Source organism: Pelodiscus sinensis, chromosome 4 (genome assembly GCF_052426305.1).
Source record: "Pelodiscus sinensis isolate ZL-2025 chromosome 4, ASM5242630v1, whole genome shotgun sequence".
In the NCBI taxonomy this organism is placed as follows: domain Eukaryota; kingdom Metazoa; phylum Chordata; order Testudines; family Trionychidae; genus Pelodiscus; species Pelodiscus sinensis.
Window position 1 is genome coordinate 59,354,618 of NC_143055.1, and position 18,915 is coordinate 59,373,532.

Here is an 18,915-nt window from a genome sequence, read left to right on the forward strand (position 1 = left end):
ATGGCTAGTGTTGGCAAAAAATTGCCCTGAAATGAAATTTCCTGATGTAACTAGCTGACAACCAGAAAGAAAATGTATTCCACATAGGTGCTGAGATATTATGGTGCGGGATGCAATATAAGATTCTAATTAAAATAGAATACAAGTGATATTTTTATGTGGACAGCATGCACAAGTTGCTAAGCAATGTATAGATAGCTATGAATAGGGCTCTATCAAATTCACGGTCCATTTTGGTCAATTTCACAGTCATAGGATATTAAAAATTATAAATTTCATTATTTCAGCTATTTAAAAAGTGTTGTAATTTCAGGGGTCTTAAACTAAAAAGGAGTTGGGGTGGGAGGTTACAGGGCTCTTGTAAGAGGGTGTCACAGTACTGCTACAGTTACTTCTGCATTGCTGATGGTAATGATGGTGCCTTCAGAGCTGAGCATCTGGAGAGCAGTGGCTGTTGGCCAGAATCCCAGTTCTGAAAGCTCACCCACAGCCAGCATCAGCACAGAAATAAGGATGATACAGTATTGTCACTCTTCTGCTTGCAGAGTGGGGCCCTCAGTCAGCAGCTACCACTCTGGCTGCCCAGTGAAGGCAACAGCACAGAAGTAAGGATGACATGGTATGACATCCTTACTTCTACACTGCTGTTGGTGGGTTGCTACCTTCAGAGCTGGGCACCCAGCCAACAGGCCACTCCTCTCTCGCCACCCACCTCTGAAGATAGCACAGAAGTAAGGATGGCAATACCAAAATAAACTTGTTGGCAAGATGTATTTTTCATGGCCATACATTTAGTGCGGCCCTACTTATGAAGATAATGGATGAAATCCTGGTGTCGTTGAAGTCAACTCCCACTGATTCAGTAGGACCAGACTTTCACTGAAGATGCCTAATCTGAAGAGCTCATGACCTAAAGATGAACTGAAATGATCATTTATTTGAAGCAAACTTCCAATTGTATAGTATATCTGTACATAAACAAGTGAAAAGGTACAGATCAGCATATAAAGCATCCATTAGATTATACTGTTTTATTTAAATACTGTTCCTGAAGTTATCCACCATGAAACAGTTTGCTAACTATATAATTTAATCGGTATGTATTTATGAAAATTTTGTCCAGTGACTAAAGCATTTAGTGCTTACCTACACCAAGTTTCTTTTACGTTTTACTGTATTTGTATATATGATATAATAAATGCTTCTGATGGCCACACTTGCATTTTAACCACTGTTGTCATTTCTCCCTGCTCAGAGCTGGTACACACAATAGAGTGGTAAAAATGCTGGTTGTATCCAGTCTATATAACACATTCACTGTTGCTGCGGCATATGGAACAGCAGTGACAAGAAATGTTTATCAATAATATGAATAATTAATGTTTATATCTGCAATGACAGTTATGGGAATTAATCATGTTTGTTACCTTCAATATACATTTGAAATGCACAAAAACCTTTCTATACAAATTTCATATTTATTGTGGAACAAACATTACAGTAGCATTCCTACTTTTGTACTGTGTACAGGTGTGGTCTCCTCACCTCAAAAAAGATATTTTGGTCTTAGAAAGGGTTCAGAAAAGGGCAACTAAAATGATTAGGGGTTTGGAACAGGTCCCATATGAAGAGAGCTAAAAAGAGTGGGACTTTTCAGCTTAGAAAAGAGGAGACTGAGGGGGGATATGATAGAGGTATATGAAATCATGAGTGGTGTGGAGAGGGTGAATAAAGAAAAGTTATTCATTGGTTCCCATAATATAAGGACTAGAGGACACCAAATGAAATTAATGGATAGCAGGTTTAAAACTAATAAGCAAAAGTTCTTCTTCACACAGCACATAGTCAACATGTGGAACTCCTTGCCAGAGGAGGCTGTGAAGGATAGAACTGTAACAGAGTTTAAAGAGAAGCTAGATAAATTCATGGAGGTTAGGTCCATAAAAGGCTATTAGCCGGGAGGTAGGAATGGTGTCCCTGGCCTCTGTTTGTCAGAGGCTGGAGGTAGATGGCATGAGACAAATGGCTTGATCATTGTCTTCGGTCCACCCCATCCAGGGCACTTGGTGCTGGCCACTGTTGGCAGACAGGCTACAGGGCTAGATGGACCTTTGGTCTGACCCAGTATGGCCATTCTTATGTTCTTATGTATTATTACTATCACCAATAAGACTGCAGCATTGTTAGCACTGGACCACTGATGTTCCTAGACCTCAGAGCTCAGGAAAAGGGAGGTCTGGCAGCAGAGGCAGGAGTGCTTTAGAGGTCAACGATGACTCGGCCAGAGTGTGTGGGGGAGGAGGAGGGATGGCATAGTGGGGAGTTCTGGCCCCAGCAGAGCTCCCTGGCCCCAGTGGCTGGGGAGCTCTAGCCTGGCCGCAGCCATGGACTTCCAGCCCTGGCCAGGGAGCTCCAACCCCAGCAGCAGCCAGGGAGCTCTGGCCTGGGCTGCAGAGCTCTGGCCCTGTCTCTCCACCCCAGCCACTGAACCAGACAGCTGTGGAGCTCTACCCCAGCTGCGGAGCCAGGTGGCTGCAAAGCTCTGCCCTTCCATAGGTCTGACCGTGGTGCTCCAGCCCCAGCAGCAACGGAACTGGGGAGAGCCCCGAGAAGGCTGAGGCAGCAACAGGGGCAGGCCTAACCTGGTGATATCACAGCTATGTGGGGAGGGACCTTCTCTGGTCCAGAAAATCCCCTCGTCAGGGACCAACCAGGTCCCCAGGGTGCCAGACCAGCGAGGTCCAACCTGTAGTAGGAAAGAAAAGGACCAGTTTAGACCCAGGTATATGCACATGGAGTAAGTTAAGGGGGCTAAGATTTGCTTAATTCATAATTCCTTCCTTTTGATGGTTATTTCTCTGTCTTAATAGTCTATTCGTGCATTTTGGGCCAAATCTGTCTCACTTTTCTCCTGTGAACAGCCACTACAATTAGTAGATTAATTATGTGAGTAAGATGAGCATAATTTTGTCTCTAGTGTGTACAAAAAATGAAGAATAAAATTCACATCCAGTAGACTACAATCTGCATGTTTGCTACCTTTGTGTAACTTGGTAAGGCTGGATGTAATTTTCATGATTGAGGCTGGGAAAAGAGCAAGTTGTGATGCAGTGAAACTGCTGACATATATATATGCCTTGTACAAAGCTGCAGTGTTGATGGAAAAGACAGTCCCACTCAACCTTTTATGTTTGTTGCTTAGAAATGATTGGGATCCTCCTGACAGAAAAGTAGACACCCGTAAATTCCGTTCTGAACCAAGAAGTATTTTTGAATACGAGCCGGGGAAGTCATCAATTCTTGAACATGAAAGACCGGTAAGAGGTGTATATGAAATGTGTTCAAAAAGGCTTAATGAGAATTAATGTTTTGTTTATTTTAATTTTTAGTAAGTATTGAATGCCTATTTTCATATTTGAGGTTTGGTCAGCTCACTTGGTGATTTTGCCTTACCCTTGAATGGTTGTGAAGATGATTTGGGATTGGTTTGGCTTACTTATTCAATGTAGCTTCTTTGACACTAAAAAGAAACCAAAGAATCACTGTGAGAAATTTAAACTCCCTTTAGATTTCACATGTTAAGATGTACATTCATGGAAAGTAATTATTTGCAAATGTAATGCATATCCATCACCCAATTTATCACCTGTTTTGTAATAATTTTATCAACACACCTAATCATTCACATGCATGTAGTGGTATGCCACTAGACAGATGAGAAAAAAATCCTACAGTGTGTTCAGGATATGTGCCTAATAGTACCGTCTCAAGAACATTGGTTGCCTATACACTAACCTATGGACTAAATATTCCTTATTGCCATTTTCTAAGCTATATGTCTACAGTTGTGAGATTCCTCTCAAGCATGTCTAATAAGGCTGAACTCTAATGCTCACAAAATTATCATTAATCTAAGTTTCCATTAACTGAAAAGGCATATGCAACCAGCTCTTCTTCTATACCTGAGAGTGTTTCAATGCTCCATTGTTTATGGATGGAATGGTGGTTGGGGGAATGTATGTGGTTAAGGGGGAGTTATAGTATTATTATACATGTATTCAGATGGCTCATTTTACTAATCTAAAATATATTGCATGCATGGGTTGTGGTATATATAATAAGTCAACAGTATGTCAAAGAATTGCACTGATATATCTGTTTCATCATATTTTTCTATAGTTTATATTATAATATGAGTTTAGTTAATTAGCTTCTATAGCAAACTGTGATTCTATAAAATAAGGCTCTTATAGAACTCAGACTTTCTTTCAAAGGGGAATTTCCCTTTTTAGCATAGGCCACTTAAACTGTCTGAACTAATTAATCATTCTAATGATTTACCAAAATTTCCCTGACTTAGGAATTAGTAGTTATTGTCAAGCTGAATTTACAAACAGTTCTGTGAAAAAATAATTATATTTTGCTGAGTAATTTTTCTCCCTCAGTGGCTGCATTACAGATATGGTCATTTACTAGCTTTTTCAATTACAGACAATCTTCAGCAAGTGAATGGTGATAGTCATAGGTTAAACACTTTTTAAAAATTACAAAGATATTTCATGTGAGGACACACATCTCTAATAAATTTAGACTTTCTGATATGAAAAATTAACAAGAGTAATTCATACTAGATCTGCAGTGCTGACGAATGTGATAATACAATTTTTACTTTAAATGCACTCAGTTGTCACCACTTTAAAGAAAGTGTGTGTGTGTGTGTGTGTGTGAGTGAGAGAGAGAGAGAGAGAGAGAGAGAGAAATATTTGACCATTGCTTGAGATTTCTTAAGCAAGTAAAATAAGCTTTTTCAATAGAAAAGTTTTCCCATTTTTTGATTGAATGAGGATGGTTGCTCTGGTGGATCATAACAGCCAGGAAGTCCATACCTAAAGCTGCTTTGGGCTGGCCCACAAGGCCCCAAACTTCCCCCTGTTGCCGCCCTGTTTTTGGAGATGTTGCATAGAACCCAAGTGACTGGCTAATCCAAGAGGTCTGCAACCTATGGCTCTTTTGTCATTCCCAATATTCACACAACTTTTTAAAATAAAATGAAAACATTAATTCAAAATTTTTAAAACGTATAATTACTCATGTCAAGATGAAGGTTTTTTTGGTCTATTTCACTTTTAACTGTTTGTTTTAACAACTATCCATCCTCTCCACTCATTGTGGGTTGTGTATATTCTCTTTATTGGATTGGTCAAGAAATCTTTCAATCACCATAAGTGATGGTGAACTCTGTAGCACCTTAACAGTAAAAATGGCAAAGAGAAGAGAGATGACGAGTATCAAAATTTTCTAAAGGAGTGGGCAGACTTGTATGCAATTGTAGATAGATATGGATCTCCACACTGTCTCATTTGAAATGAGAGACTGTTCACAAACAAACAAACAAAACCAACAACCCTGAATTTCATGGCAAAACATGTAGCATTTGCTACAAAATACTCTGAAGGCAATGCACGAAAAGCCTGTGAGGAGCTACAGCAAAAAATGAACATTGAACAAAATAGCCTGCTGGCATGGTCAAAAAGGGTGGAGCTTAAACACAAGTTGTGCAGGCTCATACAGCATTATCTGAGAGGGGAAGCCTCTCATTGATGGGGATTTCATGAAGAGATGCATGCTAAAAATTGGCCATGAGCTATTTGATGAGTTTCAAACAAGGACAAAATCTTACAGACAATTGAAGACATGCCATTATTGGCAAAAGCAGTCTGACAGAACTGTGAAAATGGCCCATCAACTCAACAAGGAACAAATGCAAAATTTGAGTACAGCTACTTATTTTTCATTTGCTTTGGACAAGACAACTGATATTTGTGGTGTTAATCAGTTGTATATTTTGGGACGATATATTTGTGAAGATGCTGTGAGAAATGATTGCGATATTACCAATGAAAAATCGAACAAGGGGCAAAGACATCCTTAAAACTCTGATGAACTACGTAAACAAGAAATACAATTGTATAATCTTTTGTCTTTGTGTACAGATGGTGCACCTAAAGCAGTTGGCAAATACAGGGGATTCCTTATTTTTTTCAGAACAGCTGAACCACCCACTTCTGAACTTTCATTGCATTGTGCATAAAGAGGCACTTTGTGCTCAATCTTGTGGAACTGAATTCAGAAATGTAATGGGACTGGTCATTCACATTGTCAATTGGATTCTTGCCTGAGTCCTTAATCACCATCAATTTCAGTCACTGCTCAAGGATGTCAAATCCGAATACCCCAATCTACTAATGCACAATGTTCGTTGGTTATCTCATGGCAAAGTTTTGTTTCATTTTGCCTTATGCGTTAAAGAGATTAAGTAATTTTTTGATATGAAGTGTGTCAAACACATTGAGCTTTCAGACTGTAACTGCTTGCTCAAATTTTACTATCTCATTGACATTACTGGTCATTTGAATGCATTGAACCTTAATCTACAAGGGCAAGGAAATACAGTCCTGACTCTGCAGCAGGCAGTGTTTGGATGTGAATCAAAACTGACTGTGTCTTCATCAAAGGTATTAAGATGGGCAGACTGGCACATTTTGATAGTTTATGAATGTTTCGTGATTTGTCTCAGAGAGAGAATCCAAGTAACAGCCTTGATTTGCAGTAGCTTGCTGGGTTTGTTTCTACGAGTATGTCTACACTACCCCCCTAGTTCGAACTAGGGGGGGTAATGTAGTCATACGGAGTTGCAAATGAAGCCCGGGATTTGAATTTCCCGAGCTTCATTTGCATAAAGCCGGCCGGCGCCATTTGTAAATGCCGGCTAGTTCGGACCCCGAAGCCTAATCCAAACTAGCTAGTCCATGCCGTGTGTAGCCGCATTTAAAAATGGTGCCGGCCGGCTTTATGCAAATGAAGCCCGGGAAATTCAAATCCCGGGCTTCATTTGCAACTCCGTATGAATATATTACCCCCCCCCCAGTTCGAACTAGGGGGGTAGTGTAGACATACCCTACGATCCTGATGGTATTCAAGTCTAGTTTTGTTGACTTTTGCAAACACGGTGCTCTGTTTTAAGTTTATGATTCATCCACAGAAAGCATCCGATGGGGGAACTAGATTTGACAGTCATCTCAGCATTTTGGAAATGGAAATAGCAGATTTCAAAGCAGGGTGGAAAAATTTGCCACGCTGAATTCTGATTTAGAATGTCTTGTTTGACAATGTGCAGAATTGACAAAACTGCACAAAAGGGCTGACACAAAGAAATTGCAGCAGGATGATAATCTGATTCTACAGTCTTGGAAAGAACTTCTATATACCACCATGCAGAATGTCAGCTTGGCCTTACTTTCAATGTTTTGCTCCACTTGTATGTGTGAGCAAGCTTTCTCTCATTTGAATCACATCAAAGGTAATTTGTGCTCAAGAGTGACAGAAGATAGCTTCATGCATGTATTCAGGATGAATTTGACCAGTTATGATGTAAACTTCAAAGAAATGTGTGAAAAGATGCAGCAGCATAAGTCCCATTAAATAAAGTCCTTGAGTACAATGTTTCATTTATGCTATTATTAATCATCATGTCAATTATTAGTAATAATAAGTTGCATACTTTCAGTCATGCAAATGGGCATTCTTATACTGGCTCTTTGACCACCTGTTCCAAATTTTGATGTAGTTTGGCTCTTTGGTTTGAAAAGGTTGCCGACCGCTGGGCTAATCCATCTTCTATTTTCTGTAAGGAACACCAGCTGCTAACTTTGGTATAACTGGAAATGTTATCCCAGACACACTGATTCACTGTAGGTTAATTCTGTGAATTCCTGAACCAATACGTGTCTAAGAAAGAAAAATGTCCTCTTGGGTATAAAAATCTATAGAGTATGTGTCTGTGCCATAAGGTAATGTGCTTCATAGAAATACAGTTTCTAAAATGCTCTAATGTGTTGTTCATTAATTGGACCATGTAGACCCTCCTGTTTTGGGCTAAAGGTTCCCTAGTGCAGTTAATGAAGTACTGTTTCAAACAGCAATGTGTTACTGCACCAGCAGGATATACGTGGCCCAATTAATGCACAATGTGGTAGCATGCTCCTACAGCGCACATTACCCCACTGTGTAGACAAGCCCTTACTATACGGGAATGAGGACTAACCAGTAGTTTTTTTACATTTTTTCCCAGGTTATCTAGTTCAGAATCATAAAAAGGTGTGAAACAAACTGATTAATCCAGATGCTTTTATATGAAGACTTAGCTGTACTAGTGCTTAGTTCTCTGTATTCATGTTTTGTTTTTTTTTTTAGATATTTTCCTTTGTACTCTCTTCAATTATATACACTAGGCTTCTGTAATTTGTGATCTTCTAAAGACATATTTAATTCAAGACCAAGGGCAGGTCTATACTGACTGGGAGGATCAGAACTGCAGTGATCCCACCAAGGATCGATTTAGTTGGTTTAGATAAAACCCACTAAATCGACTGTTGATTGCTTTCTCGTCAACGCCAGTGCTTCACTGGCATAAGGGAAGTTGACTGGAAAACGTCTCCCATTGACTCCCCCCAGAGAACCTGCTGCAACTCAGCCCAAAGTATGATGACTGCAGCTATGCTGTTAACATAGCTAGAGTTGCATACTTTAGGTCAATATTGCCCACAGGGTTGACCTGCCCTAAATAAAGTAGCAAATCTGAAATTTATAAAGCCAAATTTAATGTAATTTTTCTATTAAAGTCTTGGAAGTAATTTTTTATTGAATCACAGTAGATTATAGTGGTTCAGTGGTAATATTGAACTATAAATATCATGGAGATGAAGGATGATCTTATGTCTACTGACTAAGAACATGATTCAGGAGAAGTCACTTCATTCTCTGGTATGTGATACAGGCAAGCAAATTCTCTCTGGGCTTCAGTTCCCCATCTGTAAAACTGGAATAATGTTTCTTCTACATCTGAGTAGAGCTGTGAGGATAAATCTGTGTTTTTGGATAGTGTCCAGATGCTATGGTAATATCTTCTAAATAACCATATCTAGATAGCTCAATAGTGCTGTTAATTGAACTAACAGCAAGATTGGGGCAAACCCTATCTAGAGAGAGAGGTCAAGGCTTGAGTAAGTGGCTGGAGTATGTGGGCTGTTTCCATGGGCTGTTCCATTTTCTCTTTGGGAAAAATGGTCACCCAAACTGTGCCCCATATTGTCATTTTGAGACACTGGATTCAACTTGACTCAGGGCAATGTTGCCTACTGAATCACCAATATCATTGTTTAGGCAGGCATTGGCTTAGCTTATGAGAGATGAGAAACTGGCATACTACATAACATTTTAAATACAATCATATGAGTTTAAGAAGAAGGGGGCTTATATGTCAGAGACTTTAAACTAAGGCTACACTGTACCTTTGTGCTACATGACAGTTTACTTCAGGCTGTACAAAAGAATTCAATACCCTTTAGGAAATAATTTAAATAAAAGCTTTTTAAAAAATTCCACTGGAGCTGCCATTGTTTTGGACTGTGGTTTTTGCATGAAGAATTATTTTTCTGCTCATTGGGCAGTTTCCTTTATAATATTTTGGACCCATGCTATGCCAATGCACAGAGGATATGAGATGTTATAGCCCTGAGCTACAGAGCGTCGGGGTTCTTTAGCTGACGCTGTAGCAGCTCATGTATTTAACTTTGGAGATGCTCAATTCAGTCTCAGATGCATTGGCCAAGATGGCAGCTCACGAACTGAAATTTGTACTAGTTCCCATTTTTTGCTGAAAAATGGGAACATTTTCATAGAAAATAATTAAATCAAAAGGTCTGCATTAGACAAAAGTTTTTTTTAAAAAAACAAAACCACTCAGAATCCATAATTACTAATATTTTATACATTTCAAATAAGATGATTTAAGTAGATGGCAGTTTCATTACACTGGTTGAAATGGCTTTTTAACATAATGATTCCTGCATGATGCATATCGCTTATCTGTGCTGTGCGCTTATCTTCAGGCTTCAGGTTGAAAAAGTACAAAATTAACACACCTTCTTTTATAAGAAGACCCAACAGTGGCAAAAGCAATGTAGCTAAAATCATGTGCCTATCTACAACTGGTCAAGTTGGGCACTCTTTTGTACACACTAAAGGAAAAACAGATTTAAATATTTTCTTAGCAGGAAACCTTTGTAGGCTGGCATTAACAGTACCGAACAAAGCACTGTGTACAAAGCAAGCAACCAGCCGTTACATTTGTTCTATAATTATGCTCCTTTCTTTTGCAGGACAGTTAGGCTTTCGATCCTAACTGTTAATGCTGCCAAAGATAATACTCAGCTTTTCAAAAATTATTTTGAAGTGCTTGACATCTTTAATATTTGGTGTAACATTATGCAATAACCAATGGAAGAAAAAGCTGAAAAAGGAGGCATTTTAAAACAACTAGTTTGTAACCAGTCTTGAACAAAAATATGTTCCATATGGAATTCCATCTTCATTCTTTGGTTTTATTTCATTCCCTTTCTCCCTATTACTTGTTTTGTGTGTGTGTGTGTGTGTGTGTTGTGTTAATGTGACATGACATTTCCAGACTTTGCTCAGTGTGTGCCTTTTCCTTCCCTTTTCCTTCACAACGGCTCCAGATTGATCACATAACCCCAGATGACATAGATTTAGAAAATGAACCCTGGTATAAATTCTTTTCAGAACTGGAATTTGGATGTCCGGTAAGTGAGGCTAGAATATTAATATTTAAATATTAGGATAATATATTGCTAAAATGCAATCCATCAAATGCTAAACAGACATGTAATGAGATAGACAGAGATATTAAACTCAACAGTATAATACATCTTCAACCGTGTATGTTAACATATATTTCTATACAATATTGGCCCAATTTTTTATTCATAAATCAAGAAAATAATCCACTGAACTCCATAGGTGTTTTACTTACGAAAGACCAGAAGAATTGGGTCCAATGTGCATACACATTGGGCCATTTTCTTTTTAAAATGCATAATCTGCCAAAACATTTATTTTAATCACTAATTAAGGTGTGTATGCTACATAGAACAAGTAGTATATATACAAGTTGCTAAATGTTATATCAGCCATTTACAAAACATAATTGTTTATGACTTTTTCTAAATGTTTGCATTTGGAAAGATTAGATTTGAACAATTAAATTATCAAGAGTAGAGAAGACATTTCCATATAGACTAAAGTTAGTTTTGTATGAAGGAATATGTTTATTTTTAATACATATGCACACACACAAAATAAATGCCATTCAGAAACTCAACATTGGTATGCCTGTCATTATGGAATCTTCATCCTAAGTATAATAGATACTTCAGTTAGCGCAAGTGTCCGTGGAAACAAATGTTGACTTTGGGAGGGTAGAGGTTGAAAAGGGGGAATTCAATATTTCTGGACACAGGCATCTACAATAACTGTAGTGTTAAGGTGACAAATGTACTAATGTTGAATTTTTAAATGATGCCTGTTTTGTGTGCATGTGTCTGTCTCATCTACACACACGCAGGATATATAATTTTATACTTCAATAGGTATTAGCTTTAATTTAAGATAAACATCTACCTGCATCTGCATACTCTTTGGGTTTACTCCAGTTTTCACAAAAGTCAGTAACAAAACTCCCCTTAATGTCAATGAGAGCAGAAGCAAGCCTTGTATATGCAACTGAAGGGGACTGCAAACCCATTTTTATTGATTCAAACCATTACATTATATTTAAAGATTTAGATCCTAATTTTCTTTTTCACTCAAACAATGTACAGTATTTGATACTTAAGTATTTTTTTAATTTGTAGTCCTGCAATACATTCCTCATATTTTCATCAAACTAACTTTAACCTCATTGTATCAAGCTTTTAAAACTTTTAAAATCATCATTCATCCATATGTGCACAGGGCATAGTCAGACTAAAAAAGCTCTACCTTGAGACATATCAATAGTTATTGTCATTATTATCCTTTAAAATGTAAACTGAACATAGAAATGTCACTAGCAGGCCATAAATACTCAGTCCTTTATTCTATGTTCTTCTATCTCAAAAGTTTTTAAACTGTTGGCATTAATTAAACCATTCATATTTTAAGATAGAAGTTTTATTCACTAAAATTGCTAACATTTTATTAAGATGCTTGATAGTATTGCAAAATTATTGTACTACAATCTTACTTCCAGTCAACCCCCATTTTGCTGCTTATGAGTCACTCTTTTATCTGATGCTATCAACGCTTAGTTCCTAACTATGTCACCTTCTCCACATGTTTCATTCCTTGCTGCCATTGATACTGCTCCATTTCATCTCTACACTTCTACTTATATGGTGCAGCCTCCTAAAAAGCTTTTGGACTATGTTCAAGACAATTCTCCTGGTGTTTCCAATGAGGTAAATGAAGCATTCTTTCTTGTTCAGATCATTTGTTTGGGAAACAAGAACATGATACTCACCAGTCTTACCTGACTTTGTTAATCTTCAGTGATTTCCTATCAATAATTCCTGGGCTATTCATAATTCACAATTTTATCTTTGTCTTCATATCTTTCAAGATCACAAGTTCATATGGATATTCTTATTACATTAGAAATGGAGTACACAGCCCCAAACCACTGTGTCACATTCAGAATTATAAAATAAACCATACATTTCTAAATCTTGATACATTCCTGCTTCTTCAGAGTTATTCATTGATTTTAGATAACCATTAACTGTCAACAAGAACAGAATTTACAAATGATAAGACTTCAAGTGAAAATCTTGTTGGTTGAGCTTATTTTTTTTTTCCACTGAAATATTTATAATTGGCTTTCCTAGCCAGGAAAACCAACAGTGAATTGTGGTTGTAAATTAATAACTGAAGTATTGATAGATGTCATGATTATAAAATACCAGAATTAAGTAGAGGAGTATCATTGCCCTGCACTAAATCGGACAGATCCATATATCCATTCTTTGTCCCATGTCATGCCATGCTTGAGCACAAGACAGTGTCCTATGTAACAATGTGATTTTAAGTCATTCATGATTCTTAAATAAGCTTCCATTCCCGCATCCAAAAAATTAATGCCTTCAAGGATTAAAAGTAAAACATGACCCCTCATTGTTTGTTGCATAGCAGATTATTCATATTTGCTTTTAGTCTTGGCACCTGGCAAAACCTCCTTGGCTTCAAATGAAAATTGAGGGCACACTTGGGGGAAACCATTTGAATCACCCAGAATATGATGTTTATGAGTCTGTATCCAGTAGAGCTGGGTAAAATATTTATAACTGTGTTGTTTTAATGTGTAAATTATGAAAATGTCTGGGTTTATTTTAATTGAGTGTCTGTGAAATTGCAGTGATTCTTGAAGATATATTTCCTCAAATATTTTTCACTGAAGGCATTTATGAACATATTTAAAAAAATAATACTTTATTAAAAAATAACAGGGTTATCAAATTTAGCGGATTAAACAAAATTTCAGGGGAGCAAAGTCATGCCAAATGTCCAAAAAATCAACACTGATTTTCATGGATACACACACAAACTTTTACCAGTTTTTCCTAGTTTGGTATCAGTCACCATAAAGGCTCTGATTTGGAAAAACATCCCCTGTTCAAGAAACCAATCAGACACATGCTTAACTTTACGCATCTGCTGAAATGCTTTGCTGAAAAACATAATCATTTTGTAAAGTTTCATTCCTGTATTGAGCTATTTTGTAAAATTACCATTTTATTGGGTAGCAATATAGAAAACAGGAACACAAAAACTTTAGGCAGTGCTAAACATCCCAGATACTATGTGTATGTGGGTTGAGGGATGTGCCTTTCTGGGCATTGGATAGCTCCTAGAACTCATAGAAAGGACTACAGAATCCCTATAGTGTTGCCAAAAACACTGATACCAGTTCCTGTCCTTCCAAGACATTAATACTTTCTACCACACATGGCACTTCCTCCCCGTCAGTCACCCTATGCACAGTTTCACCTGCAGGAGCTTTGTAAACAGTTAAATTTATATATTCTCCACTTATTTTTAGAGGATCCTGTATATGAAAATGTGAAACTATGGTATAAATTAGTGTGATGAAGTGTATTTTACGTCCTTATACCAACTTTCATATGCATAAAATGCTTCAAAAATGAGTTAAACATAAACTAAAGAGAAAGAGAGGAGTAAGACAAAGTGGTTCAGTGGCTTGAAGGGAGCTTGTTTAGCAGCCTGGAAATTTTGTTGGAGAGTAAACACAAATCTTAAAAAGTAAGGGCTCAGTTGTGTGATTTAAACAGGCTCTAGTAGAAGGCAGGATGAACTGACATTGCCCCTGGGAGCACCAGCTTCAGGGGGCACAATTCCCCTAGAAATACCATGACACACATAGGGTGCATGTTCTGTGCATTTCAGAGACTAGCAAAGATTGCTTCCCAGACTTTGACTTCTTGGGCTGGTGACAAGGTCCTACCTCCTCTATATTTTAAGCCCTGATGATCTGCTCCTGGGATGGAACAAAGTTTGAGAAGTCTTTATTCATAGGGACTGCTATTGTGATGGACTCTTCTATTGACCTACATCACATCCAGTCAGGCTTTAGTGCTGAGTAGCAAAAAAACATGGCGTTACAGTTCACATTTTTAATAGGCTCTGTTCTCCTAAGTTCAGGTTTGGCTCAAGTGTACATTTTGGTCTCCGCAGTCTATATTTCTTGAAGGGCCACCACAAGTTCTTCAAAGTCATCACTCTCTCTGTTGTTTGTTGGCTAATAGTATGTGAGATGATAGTCTTGCTCTGATCTTTAGAGGAAATGGGATATCACAAAAAATCCACCTTTGATATTAATCTGCAACTGTCATGGCAATGAACATAGCTCTAACTAGAACCATACAAGTTCAAAATTCTTGTATGGTATGACTGATTGGTGCAATATAGATTAGACAGCCGGATGCTGTCAGACTTCGACCAAAACTGAGTGGGGAAGCAATGTTGCCTTAACATCATATAAATGTGGTCCTTCCAAAACAGACTTGACAATATGGAAAACATACAAAATTGAGGTCTTTGGTCCACTATCTTGTGCAATTAAATGGAGAGCTTTGTTTTCTATACTGTCAGTATAACCGCCTCAGTATTTGGCCAATTTTTAAAAGTGTATTTCATGCATTGCCATATTTGGCATTATTCTTAGAACCCCAGCTTCTGGAGTCAGATAGTTTATAAGAATCTCAGACTCCATTTTTGTACAAAAAAGTAAGTTTCTCGCCTTAATGGTTGCAGGAAAAAAGCTTGACAGCATGACTCGTAATATTGTAGTTCAAAAACCAGGGAACAAATAAAAAAGCCTTCAAGATTGATACAGTTTTTTAAAAGTTTGACCTACGATTTTTTAACATGCCATGGTATCCTTCATCAGCTCTAAATTAATTCCAAATTTTTAGAAAATGAAAAAAGGACAATGTTTTGAATTCTATAGACAGATTTAATATCTATGAAAACACTAAAGTATTAACTCTGTAACATATTTGGATCGAAAATTCAATAGCATATGGAGAGATTGCATTGTGATGCTTTGTTTCCTGTATAATCTGGATTATTAGAACTAGATTCTCACTGTAAAATTCACTCTAATCTACAGATAAATTGATTTATTCATCTGGCTTCAGAAGTTTTGGTCTGAATTCATGTATTTCTGTTTTTCATTTTTAATCCAATTCACTAATTATTTCTTTCAAAATGCCTTACAATATTCTGCTAGCAGCAGGCAACAGTGTAAGTAAATGAATGAGCACATTACTATGCCATATGACAAGATTTAGAGACCCATTTTTTTGCTGGAACATTGAAACCTGGAAGAAATGTCTTTCCATTCTTAGCATAAAAACACGTGTCTGTAAGAAACCAAAAAAGGTTAATTTAAAACATTATTTATGTTGGAATGACAAAAGGGCTATATTGTAAGAGCTGAAAGCTCTCCCCTCATGGGAAAGTGTGTACAATAGGTACATAAAAAGCTCCATGGGAAAAGGACATAGTTTGTAGCAAACTATTTTCACTGATGTGTAAGCTCCTAACGTTAGAAAATGTCAGGTACGTGGCCAACAATAGTGGCACAATCTTCCACTGCAAGGGCCATTACTAAAGCAGTCATACCATGTGGATAGAGGTATACCGCTGGGAACATTGGTCCACAGTATCCATTATTTCATTAATATATATGTTTCAGCCCAGCACCTTATAACCAAAGCTGGCAGGAGCAATGGATGAGGCAATGTTAATGTGCAAAGCCTAGCTCCTGTAATAACTTACTCCAAATATCAGTGGTATCATGCATATTACTTTTACGGTCACATACTTCTTACGGTATCTTAGCGCTTTTTGATGTCCTCCATCATAGCTCTTGTGTTGCATATGTTTTGGGGTTGTATTGGGCGTAACACCATGCCAACAAGCCCTTTTGTGTAGCACAAGTACGTAGGCATCCAATTTTGTTTTCATTTACAGCTCTCTTCCTTGCATGGCACAGGAGTACAGTGGTATGCCACCACTATTTTACCATGGGATTAATAAAAAACATTTGCCCGTGTTTTCCATTGGTGCACGTACTGCAGTGAGGAAGGATGATGGAGACAGGAATAAATTCCTTTTTTCCCCTCTTAAATTTAAAATGAATTCAATTACCTGCCATTAGGTGAAGTCTGTTGCATGTCAACAGCATACAATTTGCTCTTCAGACACTGCTTGACCCCTGTGAAGAAGTTATCTTTGGTGAGATGCTATAATAGTACCCCGAGGGATGAGCTCTATTAGCTGTAGTGAAATTGCCCTAGCTCTGCCTTTGGTGGGGTGACAATTTTAACAAAGAGACTCTGAGAAGTCTCCAAGGGTACCCCCTGCTGTAGGACTATATGGCCTGTAGAAAACTTGTGTTCTTAGTCTGGCACTATTTTTTGCCTGTGAATGGATGGTAAGATTAGATGGTATGAACACAGAAATAGTGAAAATTTAGAAATGGAACAGTTTTCATGCAGCATTCCCACAAGTCACATAACTTAGTCCTACAGCCTATTTCATTTCAGAATGAATTGCAAGAGAACAAAATTGAACAGCTAATTAATATATTTTGAAAACTAGTCAATTAAATGGATATTTTTTTTAAAAATTCTAAATTTTCTGCCAATTTTTAGAAGTTTTCTGTGAAAACCAAAACCTTTTTTGTTTTTGCTAAAAAATTCAGTTGTGAATGTTAAAAAAAATCAAAAAATTGTGAAGGAAACAACTTTTTCCCTTTAAAAAGCCAGTTTTCATTTAAAAAAAAAAAGTTTGATGAAAAATTTTCAACCTGCTCACTTCGAGAGCTGATAAGCATATTAAGATCAAGCAGTGACTAAAAATAACAGTAGCTTACTCTTCTGTAACATTTTTCATCAGAACATATCCGATACTTTATAAACATACTTTGCAGAGAATAGTGATAGAAATGTAGCCGTGTTAGTCTGGTGTAGCTGAAACAAAAAACAGGGCTATGTAGCACTTTAAAGACTAACAAGATGGTTTATTAGGTGATGAGCTTTTGTGGATCAAATAGTGGAAGAAAATTGGCATGACCATATATACCAAAGGATACAATCAAAAAAATGAACACATATGAAAAGGACAAACGTCTCAGACACTTTGCCAAAGAATCAATGCCCACAAAACAGATATTAGACAGGATGACAAACAAAAAACAGTTTCTTGCCATTTCAACCAGAAAGGGCATTGTCTCAATGACTTGATTACCTGCATCCTGCTTCAAAGACATTTTAACACCAGACTTGAAAGAGAATCCTCTGAACTGAAATTTGACACTTTGCACCTAGGTCTGAACAAAGACATTAATTACCTTACCCGTTACAAAAATAGCTTCCCCAATTATCACCTCTAATATCATTAGCTCACAGACATTTACTTCCCCCCCCCCCCCCATCATTCCCCTTCTGAAATTTGATTTGTCCTTTTCATATGTGTTCATTTTTTTGATTGTATCCTTTGGTATATATGGTCATGCCAATTTTCTTCCACTATTTGATCTGAGGAAGTAGGTCTGGCCCACGAAAGCTCATCACTTAATAAACCATCTTGTTAGTCTTTAAAGTGCTACATAGGTCTGTTTTTTGTTTGCAGAGAAGTGACTTGCCCAATATCAGACCACAGTTGAGTGGCAGAGCTGGGCCTATAATCTAACTCTCCTATATCCATATCAAATATGCTTTCCACAAGGCTATGGTATTTTCCAATAAAACCTAGACTTGCTTACAGTTATAATGTTAACAGACATATCCTGTCACTGATCCACTTGTGGAATTTCCAGTTGAAATCAGTTGACCAAGGGCTGTACACAAAAACTGATAGCAGGATATGGTCTTTATATTATACAGTGTAAATAAGAAAGGATCTGCTGGATCCAGTTTTTCCATAATGCATATAAGAGCAAAAGCAATAATAGTTGATGGGGCAAGATGAAGATAGGTTATGTATTTGTAGTAATCAAAACTTTTTTCAAATACACTAAAAATGTGTATAGTAGATGATATCCTCTCTCTTCATCTTTGTCTTTACTTTGTAAGTTCTGTGGAAACAGGGACTTATGTTTTAGTGTGTTTGTACAGCACCTAGCACAATAAGACCTTGATCCTAAGTGGGGACTCAGGACACTACAGTAGTAAATATAGATATATAGAATATATATTATTAATAATAATTATTATGAATCTAAATCACTGATAAAAATAACAAAAAGTTCATTTCAGATAAACATGCCCAAGTTTTGATCCTCATCCAGAGATAACCTGAAGTGCTTTCCTCTGAAATTATTCTTGCTTTTCCTTTCAATGACTTTCATCTCAACTTTCATTCCCACCTAAATCTAGAAAGTTCTAAATCATTTTAACCAAGCTGTTTAAAATGTCTGGAAAAATTTTTGGGATC

At 37.2% G+C, this 18,915-nt stretch overlaps 1 protein-coding gene and 1 long non-coding RNA gene across 10 annotated transcripts in view; one reads left to right on the forward strand and one right to left on the reverse strand.

The window, feature by feature from the left end:
• SORBS2 (sorbin and SH3 domain containing 2) overlaps nucleotides 1–18,915 on the forward strand; it is a 258,991-nt gene that overhangs the window by 187,732 nt on the left and 52,344 nt on the right. For 5 of the 9 annotated variants that reach the window (XM_089777891.1, XM_089777890.1, XM_089777889.1 and 2 more), the window contains 3 exons: nucleotides 3,203–3,317; nucleotides 10,578–10,661; nucleotides 12,300–12,356. In XM_089777891.1, coding sequence (XP_089634017.1) covers nucleotides 3,203–3,317; nucleotides 10,578–10,661; nucleotides 12,300–12,356 — 256 coding nt within the window. The remainder of the gene's footprint in view (nucleotides 1–3,202; nucleotides 3,318–10,577; nucleotides 10,662–12,299; nucleotides 12,357–18,915) is intronic. The other 4 variants (XM_075930315.2, XM_075930314.2, XM_075930313.2 and 1 more) reach the window with 2 other exon arrangements.
• Nucleotides 10,655–18,915, reverse strand: part of LOC112546681 (uncharacterized) — a 141,727-nt gene continuing 133,466 nt past the window's right edge. The window contains exons 4-5 of the long non-coding RNA XR_012904275.2: nucleotides 16,627–16,693; nucleotides 10,655–15,836 (exon numbers count right to left, since the gene is read on the reverse strand). This is a non-coding gene — a long non-coding RNA (uncharacterized LOC112546681). The remainder of the gene's footprint in view (nucleotides 15,837–16,626; nucleotides 16,694–18,915) is intronic.